General features: G+C 43.1%; 1 protein-coding gene across 1 annotated transcript; it reads left to right on the top strand.

The window, feature by feature from the left end:
• The first annotated feature begins 609 nt into the window (after window positions 1–609).
• On the top strand, window positions 610–12,748 carry hnrnpub (heterogeneous nuclear ribonucleoprotein Ub). The gene is made up of 14 exons (XM_084000855.1): window positions 610–1,232; window positions 2,659–2,773; window positions 4,995–5,074; window positions 5,226–5,365; window positions 6,155–6,254; window positions 6,774–6,886; window positions 6,998–7,261; window positions 7,934–8,053; window positions 8,145–8,273; window positions 8,379–8,547; window positions 8,669–8,947; window positions 9,643–9,917; window positions 10,026–10,163; window positions 10,564–12,748. The coding sequence occupies exons 1-14, from the start codon at window positions 770–772 to the stop codon at window positions 10,612–10,614; spliced, it is 2,436 nt and encodes an 811-aa protein (XP_083856981.1). The 5' UTR covers window positions 610–769; the 3' UTR covers window positions 10,615–12,748.
• Window positions 12,749–13,022: the final 274 nt, after the last annotated feature.

The raw sequence follows: 13,022 nt of genomic DNA, 5'->3' as shown, positions 1-13,022 counted from the left end.
TCACTGTATGTATGTTGCTGCTGCTGCACTGTAATTTCCCAGCTTGGGATCAATAAAGTCTGTCTGTCTATCAATCCATCTATCAATCTATCTATCTATCTATCTATCTATCTATCTATCTATCTATCTATCTATCTATCTATCTATCTATAGATCTATCTTAATTACAGCTCAACAGTTTAATAGTTGATGTTATGTCAGAGTAGATAGATATTGGGCTATACTTTACAAATGTAGCCTACGGTATTGTACATTACGGTAGCCTAAGCTCCTCCGTGCTAGAAGCGGAGCACCTCACACATTTAAATTCCAACTAAAATAGTCCACTCGTAAATATGTCACGCTATGAATACACCTTTTAAAAGCGAGTATGAATTTACTGCATAAATATAGTAATGTGTTGCTTGGTCTTTGAGCGCACTGTTTTCCCCATATTGTCCCACTTTTTCCACAACAACGCTCTCTTCCCTTGGCGGCTTGTTTTGTTATTACAGCAGCGACAGATGGCCGGCGCGCTACATACACTGCACACAGCTACATAACCACGCTGCGCTGCTCTCTGGGTAATTACGGGAGACGACGTCATCGGCCTCCTCCCCCACACACCGCGGACTCCGCACAGCTCTTCTGCCGGTGAAGCATTGGTCGGTCAGCGGGTGCCATTTGGCGCAGTATTGAGCCACATCCGTTAACAAAGAGCGTCCAGTAATTTATTTATCGTCGTGTTTTGTTCATTTTATTTAATCCGTTTTGCCGTCAAACATTCACCATGAGCTCAATCAACGTCAAAAAGCTGAAAGTCAACGAGCTGAAGGACGAGCTGAAAAAGCGTAATCTGTCGGACAAGGGGCTGAAGGCCGAGCTGATGGACCGCCTGCAGGCCGCGCTGGACGAGGAGGCCCTCGGCGGAGATTCCCCGCTGGACCAAGAAGCCGCAACGGACGAGGGTTTCGGGCAGGCCGCCGACCATGAGGGTATGGGGGAAGAAGAAGAGGGCGACGGCCCGATAGAAGAAAGCATGGAGGCCAACGAGGAAGAGGAGGAGGAGGAAGAAGAAGAGCCGGAGAATGGGGGCGACGGCGGCGGCGGCGTTGCCGAGGACGAAGAAATGGGTGACGGTGAGGAGGAAGCGGAGGAAGACGACGAGATGGACCCCATGCTCAAGGGAGATGTGGACGACATGGAGAAAATAGAAACAGAGGACGGTGAGCCCGGGGACCAGGCTGCAGAGGGTGAGTCGGTGAATTGGTTATTGGAGAAAAAAAATGTGATTGGCTGGATGGACTGTGGCTGGCTGTCGGTTTTCTGCTATAGCGTTAGCGTTAATGCTACCACCACGGCGGGAGGGAGCCGGCTGGGGAGGAGAGGACTAGGTCTGACTGCGTTACCATACAACAGAGCAGAGCGTCCATGTTGAGATAGACAGCGTGACCTCACCTCAGCGTTAGCCGGCAAGCTAACGATAGCATCGGGCGATAGCGCTTAGCTAACGATATCCGTTTAGTAGCGTTAAACGTCGGTAGCTGCACTCCATAAAAATATCACATTTAGCATTAGTTCATCGATTACGTTAGCTCCAGTAGCCAGGCGATATGTGTGGTTAATTAGCTCGACGTTTAGCTCAGGCTGGCTTTTCGTTTCGCTTTGGCTAGCATGTTAGCTCGCCGGCTAACGTCAGTTTCTTTGTGTCTGTGGTGCAGTGCTAACTCGCTAGTCCGTTTAACTAGTTCAGTGGTTTCCCATATTGGAATTTGAAATGGTAGAGATTTACAACGAAATTCACTTTGTTTATAATCCATATAAATGTTATTACGATATCAAGTATGTTTAAATGGACCAATGCAATGATTAAAGTACACATTATTGTCCTGGCTGTGCTCAATGGACAGTTTTTTTTAAAATAATAATTTGGATGTGAAATCAGCTCTCAGACTTAGCTGGACTACATGTCCCCACGTAGGATGACTTGCACTACAGTGCATAGGTCCAAATATATATTGGACACCAATGGGATCGGGACCACTTGAACTAGCTAACGTGAACTGTGCGGAAGTCTGCGGGACAGGCGCTGGACTGCTTGTTTAGCTAGCACGTGGTTAGTTTGTCCTTGGGTTGAGTAGAAAGTGTCATCTTGTTTTGATCAGTACAGAATATAGATTTACAATTATTCGCCACTTAGGTAATTTAGGATAAGACATGGGGGGAGGGTCACTTTAGGTCTAAGTAGGTTTCCACATGTCCTTGCATGATGCATTTGCCCCAGACAACAGTAGACATGTCCTCTTTAATGAAATAGACTTATATCTGACTCTTATTGACAACAGTTTATTCTAAGGCCCTTTATCGCAGGGTTAATGTCCCGTTATATTGCAGAGACTTGTTTTTCCAGCCCCAGCAAATACTGTTTACAGTTTTAATTTGGACCAGCTTGCATTGTAATTACCACCTGGTCATTAGATTTGTTACAATATATGAAATATGATTGTATTGTTTAAGTGTAACCATGAGGTGTTGCCTCAGTCATATTTAATATTGATGATTATGGTCGACACAATGTAAATAATGAACGGGCTTTGTGGGCCAGAACCCCACTGCCAGTCCGACCTCTCTCTCACAAAAAGGAGCACCTCATGCTATATCTTTGTTCTATTTTCAAAGGGGATGCGGACAAAGACACGAATGCTGATCAGAAGAATAAGAAGGGTGTTAAGAGACGCCGGGAGGAACATGGAAGGGGCTACTTTGAATTTATTGAAGAGAACAAATACAGCTGGTAAGGATGGGACAGAGCAAAAATGGCCTTCAGCATCCCTGAAGCGCCATCCATAGCTTTGTTGAACTGTATTGGCTTTAAGTGCCAATGCACATAACTAGCAAGAGGAAAACCCTCATTTAAAGTATTATACTATTTATTAACCTTACTTTCACACATGTTTTGAGGGTCATCCCTGAGTACCTAAAGAGCCTTACCATTTACCTTTTACAGTGCCCACTCACATTGTGTCTTTAATGGACTGCATTCTGTAGCAGAAGTGCATCTATCAAGTCTCTGTGAACTTTTCACATCTGTTCCTTCTGCCACTTACTGCTTTGGAAAGCCAGTTGTGTCCTCAAGGTGAATCGAGACTGCTCAAAGAGAACCCAGAAGACAGTAGCAGATGTTCACTTTTGTATGGTGGGTGGGGGAGGAGTAGCTGAGAGGAGTGGGAGGAAGGGTCCACTGCTGCAAGGTAGAACACAAGGATGTAGCTCAACACAAGAGTGTTTGGAACGTCCACGGAGGAGTTCGCTCTCGACCGTCCATCGTTTTACCTCGCAATGGTCCTTTTATTTTTATATTTTTTTGGGTTTACTTTTTGTGTTTTTAATTTTTGTTTTTGTTTGATTTTTCACTGGTTGTATGACGTCAAAATGCTATTTCTGTCTCATGTGTCATGTCTTGTGTGTGTGTGTGTCTTATCATGGTGTGACAGTACGAATGTGTGTATTTGCAAGGCTGCTTTCTACCCCTGCGCAGGTGACATCATGCATGGTGTGCATGGGTGTTTGTGAGCGTGTGCGTACATGTACCTACTTCTCGGTCAGTGTTTTGTTTTCATTGCGTTGTTAACACATTGTAAGAATCAACGGGGAGAAAATAGAAGTGGTTTTTGGGGACATTTTAAACTTTGGGGAAAGTCTGGTTCTCTTCAAATGTTAGAAATATTAGAACAAGCATGGACGACCTATTCCACAACGGGACGGTGTGGCTGCAGCTTTTCTTTCCAACCAAGCAGCAGCACACCAGACTTGACTAATTTAACCAACTGATCTCAGTCAAACTGTGTGCTCTTGGTTGGTTGGAACAAAAACCTTTGTAGAATAGGTTGCCCATGCCTGTATTAGAACATGATACTGTTCTACAAGTAGGTTTCTTGGTTTTGCCCCCCCGCCTCCAATAGTATATCAGATGTTTTTTTTTTTGTTTTTTTTGGTTTGCACTGGCAAGGGTCCATTCATTTCTAATTGAAAGCCCAGTCTTCTACTCCACCCATTATGACCCCCTCCCCCCCAATAAAACAAGCACCCCACCCTAGATGAAACAACAGACTCCTGGGCAGCCAATGTGTGGGCTGCGGTCACCATATGCTCCAACTCAGTGTGTTTTCCAGAGCCTCCCCTGCAGCAGTCATTTGCACAGCGAGGTTGTCTGAGGACAAGTATGATAAGTATCTCTGTACTCGGGGAGGTGTTAACACTGCTACAGACAAATGAACTCTTAATTGTTTGTTCTTCATAAGTAATAATGACTCTACTGGACTTAAATCATTTCATAAGGTGGAGCGATACTTAAGTGTCAGTTGAAATGTTCCTTCTTTACACTGTTTCCTCTAGTTTCTCAAACTTCCCACAAGAGATTTAGGGTCAAAATCTGAAACTACAGAGTTGGTAAGTTGCTGTAGTTCTCAGTGCACTGTGACTGCGCATTTTAAGTTTGGTAACAACTTGTACTGCATAGTAACATAGTTGAACAGAACAGTGTGAGCCAGTCGTGACCTTTTCATTTAGAATTCCACACATAGGAAGTTAAATATAACTACACATACTATTGCTGTGGCTGACCCCCACAGCAGTCCAGCAGGACATAAACACACTGACCTGACAGGGGTGACATCCAATTTGAATTTTTTATTTTTTTATTATTATATTTTTGGGGGGTCACTTTCACCTGTGGGAGGTGCCCAGGTGCTTTCTTTCCATCTATCTTTCACATTGTAGATTTCGCTGGATACTGCAAGGTAAGTGTTTTCTGTCAAGGCCCACAATACAGCAAAAGGTTTGGAGGCTCGCTTGCCCAGTTTACTGTTTCTATTGTGTTTTGTTTTCCCCTAGTCTGTCTCTCCACTTCTCTCCCCCAATATTTTTCAGGAAGTGCTACCCAAGGCATCTAAATGTTCCATGCAGCCACATAAACATGTGAATCATCTAACTGACTGGTTGGTATCTCTTTTCAGGGCCTCTTTTAAGTCTCCTGTGCCCCCTCTGGAGGAAGAGGATGAGGAGTTTGATGACACAAAAGTCTGCCTGGATACCTGTAAGTTTCCCCACATTGAATACTCTGACATTTCCCCCTAGGTCCAACATGCATTTGCAAATCACATGGGATGATGGTTAAAGAGGACCATCGTTGACATTTAACTGTGACAGAGATTTATTTGCATGAATTTTATCTTTGTGTGTTCCAGACAACTGCGACCTGCACTTTAAGGTGTCACGTGACCGTTTCAGCGCCTCATCTCTCACAATGGAGAGTTTTGCTTACCTCTGGTCTGGAGGCAAGGCCACCTATGGAGTCGACAAAGGCAAAGCCTGCTTTGAGATGAAGGTAATTTCTAATGTATTTATTTTGTAAAAGGGCCGTGTATAATGTTAAACATAAACGTTACCATTTAGTTAAGAGCGCCGTTCCATCTGCAGTCGCTTGGCAAATCACATGCAAAACATAACATAAAACTCAAATAACACAACAGTACGTCAGACCTCAAACACAAGCAACACAAATGCATTACACAGATTCAGAGTCAGTCCTCCTGACAAGTAGCCTGACAAGCCAGACTATATCATTAAAATGTATAGTCTGGCAACGACCGGTAGACCTCGGCTCAATCCAGGGGGCGGGATGAAGGCTGTCTTTCAAACTGCCTCTGCACGCAATAGGGTAGCGCTAGCTAGCGCTACGACTAATCAGAGCAAAGAGCAGGATGCCGTTAGCCTGACAAGCAAATTAAAATGTATATGGTCATCGCCTTAAGCCCGCCCAACGACTCTCTAAACAGATAGAGCGCTGTGATTGGTGAACACAATCGGTGTTTGAGACTCAAAAAGTTCCTATGGCTCGTTTCTAGACCCACCTACGGAGCAAATATTTTTGCTGCCGCTAGGGTGCGTCTAGATTTCTAGGCTACCTGACAAGACAAGTTTTTTAGAAAAGAAAGTTTCATTTTAAAGCTGCATTTTTAAATGTCCAGAGACATGCAGGTTGGACTGCATCTGAAAGAATTAGCCTATTCCCACCCTGCTGCATTTACTACATGGCCATTACTACTGAAATGAACAAGCACTTTTCAGTCAGTGAAATGAGTCCAACATCCTGTTTATGTCTTTTTGTCAACAGATTACAGAAAAGATTCCTGTGAAGCACATTTCCAGCAAGAACATGGAGATCCATGATGTGCAGGTTGGCTGGTCCCTGTCCACCGGCACACTGCTTCTGGGTCAGTTCCTTAACACTTGCTTCACTGCTAAATATTGTACAGTATCTTTCCATAGCCGCAGGCACTTTGCCAGTCACATGTGATGCACAGAAAACTGTATGTGTAAGGATTTGAACATGGGTCACAGCATTGTCTCAACACAACTATTTGCTATAATGAATACTATATTATTCAAGTTACAGTGCAGTATTCGATGCCTACAAAAAGGCAAACCTTTTAATTAAACCAAGGACAACACACTGCACCGTTGATCCAAATGATGGCACTGACACAGGCTGCTGTGTCCTATGGACGTACCTCTGTCCCAGCAGCTCCCTCTAGTGGTCTGTGAGCAGGATGACAGTTTAATATAAAATGGCTCCAGCTCTAGCTGCATCATAGTAATGGTGGCTGGCCTGCTGCCAACATGGATGATTCAGACACCAGTTACTGAGGCTCCGTGTCTTAATTCAGAAATATGATGCCATCTGTTTGATGTCACTTAATGATGTATCAATGTTTTCTGCGACGGATGTTCAGGGGAGGAGGAGCATTCTTACGCCTACTCTGGGAAAGCCAAGAAGACCACCAACTGTGTGACCGAGGACTTTGGAGAAACCTATGAGGAGAATGATGTCATCTGCTGCCTCATTGTAAGACATGACCGATCATGTGTTAATTAACCAAGTGTGACATTTTCTCATTTCGTAACCCGTTCTTGTCACAAAAATGAACAACTTTTCCATTTTGTTGTCATTGCTCAGGACTTTGAGGGTGAGGAAGTGGTGTTGTCCTTCTCCAAGAACGGCGCCGAACCCGTGGTCGCCTTCCAGTTCAGCAAGGAGAGTCTGAACGGCCAGGCCCTCTTCCCCCACGTCATCTGCCACAACTGTGCCGTGGAGTTCAACTTTGGTCAGATGGAGACTCCGTATTTCCCTCAGCCTGAGGGCTACGACTTCCTGCAGCAGATCGCCGTAGGCGACCGCGTCCGAGGGCTGAAGGGGCCACAGACCAAGGCCGACTGTGAGGCAAGTATAGACGGTGTTTTCTCTTCTCTTTAGCCACGTTTTGAAAATACATTTTGTCATTGGCTTCAGTGGTGAGGTGTTTGTTGTTGTTGTCATTTTTTTATTTTATTTGTGAGGGTTTTTTAACAAACATACACATCACACACAGAAAAAAACAGAAATCAAATCGCTCATTTAAGCAGACATGAGTCAACTAAAGGACATGACATAAAAATGTAAAGTTCTAAAGACCTTTAAGAAACAAGTTAACAACTGAAGATATCTTAACCTGCTAGGTTCATAGTTACATACATTCTGTCATTGGTTTCAGTGGTGAGAGTGTTTTAAAGGTTACGTTTTGACAGTGATGATGAATAACAGCACTACTTTTTTTCAGTAACTAAGTTATGACACAAATTAATACACACAAAGTGTGTTATCTACACATTTTAGTCGGCCTGAGTTGGATTGTTCCAGGTAAACAGGAGGTTAGGGATGGAAGTCCAAGTAATTGACATGTTTGAGCATTTATTAAAAAAACGCAATAGTTACTTTTCCTGGCAATTAGTTACTTTTATAATGTAGTAATTCAGTGACTAACTTTTTTGGGAAAGTAACTATAACTAACTACTTTTCAAAAGTAACGTGCCCAACAGCGAGTTTTAATTCTCTCTTTGCCTTTGTTTTCCGTAGATCATCGTGATGGTGGGTCTGCCAGGCTCAGGAAAGACCACGTGGGTGAAGAACCATGTCCAGGAGAACCCTGGGAAATACTACATCCTGGGCAGTGACACCATCGTGGACAAGATGATGGTCAGTACTGACAACAGCTGTTTGGCAGCACGTGACTCACAGTTGTTATTCCACAGAGAAGTCATGCAACTTATCCTGTCGTTAAACACAGATCAACAGCCTGAAGCGCCAGTCAAAGGACATCACAAAGCTGACCGCCATTTCCCAGCGTGCACCTCTCTTCTTGGGAAAGTTCATTGAGATCGCCGCCCGCAAGAAGAGGAACTACATCTTGGACCATGTGAGTGGTTTAGTATGAATCTGATCACTACCTTTGACATGTGATATAGGTAATGCTTGCATTATAAATCCCAGTGTAACTGAGCATCGTTGTCCACTTCTCCAGACCAACCTGTCCGCCCCGGGCCAGAAGAGGAAGATGTGTCTGTTCGCCGGCTTCCAGCGTAAGGCCGTGGTGGTCTGCCCCTCTGACGACGACTACAAGGAGAGAGTCCAGAAGAAGGTGGAGAGTGACGGCAAAGAAGTGCCTGAGCACGCTGTCCTCAAAATGAAAGGTGAGAAAGAGGCTTGAATGTGTATATATACATGTACTACTACATCGCTCAATCCCCTGCTGGGTATCTTGTAGTATCTCTTCTCTTTGTGCGTCCCTCATCATGTTCCTGTTTGTTCCAGGCTTCTACTCTCTGCCTGAGGAGGGAGAGAGCTTCAGCGAGATCATCTACGGCGAGCTGCTGAAGGAGGAGGCCGCCAAGCTGCTGGAACAATACAAAGAGGAGAGCAAGACGGCTCTGCCCGCCGAAAAGAAGCCTAACCAGGGAAGCACAACACCAAAAAGAGGCGGCGGCCTGCGCGGTGGCGGCCGCGGAGGCAAGAACCAGTTTGGTCGCGGCGGCCCAGGACAGAGGGGCGGCGGCCGTGGAGGTTTCCAGAACAGAGGCGGCTTCAGAGGAGGTAGGCTTGTTTTTTAGGGATGTGATTAATACTGTTTTAACCTTTCTCTGGTGTTCGTTTTCAGGTTTTAAATGCATAAAAGTACCACATGAGTTTGTTTATAGCATCAAGGCTTTTTGACTTTGTCAGGAACCTCTATTTAAACAAAATAAAACAAAAAAAAATTCCACAAAATTCTAAAATGCTCTGGTTAAAATTATGACATTTGTGGTGTTGGGGTCAATTTTGACCCGGTTATAACGATAAGAACAATAATGAGAGTTAAAACTGAAATCATAAGTGCAAAACCAACATTTTCATGGATAAGGAAGTCTAACAATGTAACCAAGAGATTGTTTTAGTGTGTTTTACAGCTGATTTAATACTTGAATCAAAACCCCAACACCATAGATGGTAGCAGAAAGCTGACAAGAGGAAGGTACAATTGAAGTCAAGGGGTTTACTGACAAAAAAGCCCACACCAAAAAATATTAAAACCACTATTTTCATGGATAGGAAGCCTAACAATGTAACCAAGAGAAGAAAAACAAATTGGATGGGGAAAAAAAAACTTTTTGTGTATTTTACAGCTGATTTAAAACACTGGTCAAAACTGACTGGAACACCATAGATGGTAGCAGAAAGCTAACACAAGACGAAGGTTAAATGTTGTGAAATGGTTAAAACTCATTCATCTCAACTTGATGTGTTTGTAGCTCCTGGTCCCCGTGGCGGCGGCTTCAATCGTCCACCTCGTGGCTTCCTGCCTCCCCCTGCCTTCAGAGGAGGCTTCCCCAACCGTGGTAACTTCAACCGGGGCGGCGGCCCCCTCCCCAGCCTGGGCGGCTCCCCCAGGGGCGGGCCCATGAGGGGCAACATGGGACCCAGAGGACCCATGAACCGGGGCGGCCCGATGAACAGAGGAGGCAACATGAACAGAGGCGGCGGAGGAGGAATGAACCGTGGTGGAAACAGGGGACACCCCAACCAGGTGGGTGTGACCATGACAACACACATCACCGGAGCTGCCACATGGTTATAGAAACAGTTAATGCATGCTCAGTATGTTAATGCTCTTCCCCCTCTGCTCCCTCCACAGTTCCAGCAGAGAGGTGGTAACCGTGGCAACTTTGGCAACAAGAACGGCAACTTCGGCAACAACAGGAACAGCGGAAACTTTGGCAACAGGAACGGCATGGACAAGGCCCAGGCTTTCAACCAGAGCTGGCAGCAAGGGGTCAGTGTCTCTGCTGTTCACACACTGCTTTACATTAATGATGGAGCTCCGCATTGAATCATTTTACTTACAAATATAGAAAACTGTACCAATCCTATGAATATTTTCCCACAAGTGACTGAAAGTTAAAGATTACATTATCTTTTTCATATCTTCAAGGTTTGAGATCTATAGGTTGATTATGTAGCTGTTACTATACAAGATACAAGATATCAGCACTTGTTGCTATGGTTAACACAGAATCTCTGACCAAGCAACGGCAAATTAAAATGACCAGATGTAGACATTGTTTCAACGTTTATAATGAGTATGTGTTGCCCCGGGAACAGCTCTGAAACACAGCATGTCGTCAGTAATGTTTACACACAATAAACCTTGTGTCTGTTGTGTCTCCGTGCAGTTCTGGAACCAGAAGCCGTGGAGCCAGCAGTATCAGCCCGGATATTACTAAAACACTTGTTCTAAAGGACTGGTGGCCGACAGAGACCCACCGCTTGCCACGGAACATCCCTCCACCCCGCTGTTTCATTTGTTTTTGTTTTGTTTTTTCTCTTAATTCATATTTTTCATTTCCTAGAACCCATTTTTATTAATCTAAAACCCACCAACTTACTACCGAGACAAAAGCGATATGGAGCAACATACATTCCACCCCAGAGAGGAGACCAGGCAAACAGGAGTGTAATTGAAGCTTTATATATATCTATACACATAAACGTGGGTTCAGTCTCATTCAATCATCTGTTCATTTTTTTTTGTTGTATATTTTATTATCTTTTTTCACCAATTTTAAATGACGTGCTTTTAAAACAAATCTGTTTGTAATATCAGGAACCAGAAACATTTTGCCTGCCCGGCAGATGTTAAGAAAGATTTTTTTTTCAGGGTTGTGCATTTTATCTGTGTGATTTAGTTTTTGCTTTTTTTTTATTACAAATTGTAAATATTTGTCTTTTTTTTGTTTTGTTTTGTTTTTTGCATAGCTTGTATGAGAAGTTTATGAAACGGTAATGATTGAACGGAACCTTGGCTTCTTAGCGAGGAGGATGGTAGCTGATATATTGTTAGACTGTACGTGTCAATAGAGTCCACTGTCAAACAGTTGAAACTGAAGCAGCAGAGAAATTACAGCAAGTTTTTGTCTTTTGTTCCCACTATCAAACCTGTAACCCAAACTCCATAGACCTACAATAAACAACTCGTTGGCTTTTTTACATTCTCCCTGGCTTATGACTTTTGATTCAGTTCAAAGGTGTAAAAGACCTTTGAATGGGCGATGGCCTCGTTTGCTACTTCAAACAATAAGGACATCAGCCCACCTACAAGCCCCAGTTGACTGCTCATTAGGGAAGTATTCATCAGTGACCTGTCTTTGATATGTCATTTCAAGTCTTTTAATCTATTAACATGCACATTGTTTTGAAAAAGTATTTTGGCCGAGCCATTTCTAAGGATTGAAGTAAGCCATCTTTAGTTCTATGTTATGCCTTTTTAATTCATTTGTTAATTTATATTAAAATTAGAGCACTGACTACGCTTTGATTCTCAGGAGGAATTGTGCGTCCCTAGATTATCAATGGTTCCTTTAGTGCGGTAGACTTCTGAGAAACATCTGGCATTGATCAGTCCAGCTTAAAAACCACAACAGCATTGTTTTGTTTTTCTTCTTTTTACGTGTATACTTAAACGATTTTAGATGAACACGACTATTTGAAAATTTTTTGAACAAATCGATGTCGCTAGCTCAGCACAAAGTGGTTTGGGAAAGAGATGGGACGGTTGCTCATTTTCACCAGCAAACCTAAAGGGCTACACAGTGTCACGACATATCCACAGTACACAACCCCCGCAGTTCATTGAGGACCTTTTTCAAACAGATTTTGAAAAAGCAGCTTGAGTTAACCTCTTTTTTCCAACTTTAAGGCATTATTCCATTTTTTCAAAGCACTCCAGAGTTCATGGTGGTGACTGTGTGGCCCAGCAATAATGGCAGCTCATTCAAACAGCTCATGCCTGCGTCCCGGCTCAGGACGCCAAGATTTGTGTTTGTACACTGGAACGACACCAGAGCTGGAAACAAAAACAATTAGAGTAGAACGGATCAGACTTAATTCGGAGGTGTGTGTCCATTTTCTAACTGCCCTTGTTGATATTTAATAAACATGTAAATACGTCACCACTATTTCAACCATGCACGAATGTTCATGAATTAAAACTGACTTTGAGTAATAACTGTATTGTGATTAAGAAAGTGTTAGTTTGCCAGAGTACTGCTGTGTGATGAATTGTTGATTCTATTTAAACGTCTGGAGAGTTTGTGCCCTCCTGTTTTATTGTACTGGATACATAAATCTAGCAGAATGCAAGCTTTGAGTTTACAGTATAATCTATAATACTACAGACTCTATATTTTTATCGCTTTATGTTGCAGGTTGTATATCAGGTCTTTTATTATTAAACCAACAGTGCAAAAGCTTTGAGACTTTTTGAGATTTGTTGTCTTTTCTATCTGATGGTTTTTTGATATTTGTGTTTAAGAATTTGGGGATTGTATTTTCTTTTTAATTTGTCTCAACTCTATTAAAGTTAAAGAAGCTGGTATACAGTGGCTTTGTGATTTGTTACGGCGGTTTATAATGTTAGTGACGGTGGATCAAAGTAGATTTAATGAGGCTTTTTGACACTGATCGGCAGCAAGAGACCCTTTGATGTCAAAGTGAAACCACATCTCTATAAATCAATATAAATAATAATGCATAAACAGTACAAAATATTTTCTTTTAATATTTACCCCCTTAAATTATGCATTTTTCCCTTTCTCCTTCACCCAGGCTCTGTCATGTTGCATGGGGGTTATGT

Source organism: Trachurus trachurus (genome assembly GCF_905171665.1).
Source record: "Trachurus trachurus genome assembly, chromosome: 24".
Lineage (NCBI taxonomy): Eukaryota > Metazoa > Chordata > Actinopteri > Carangiformes > Carangidae > Trachurus > Trachurus trachurus.
The sequence above is the reverse complement of the archived record's forward strand: the minus strand, read 5'-3'. Positions and strand labels throughout refer to the sequence as shown.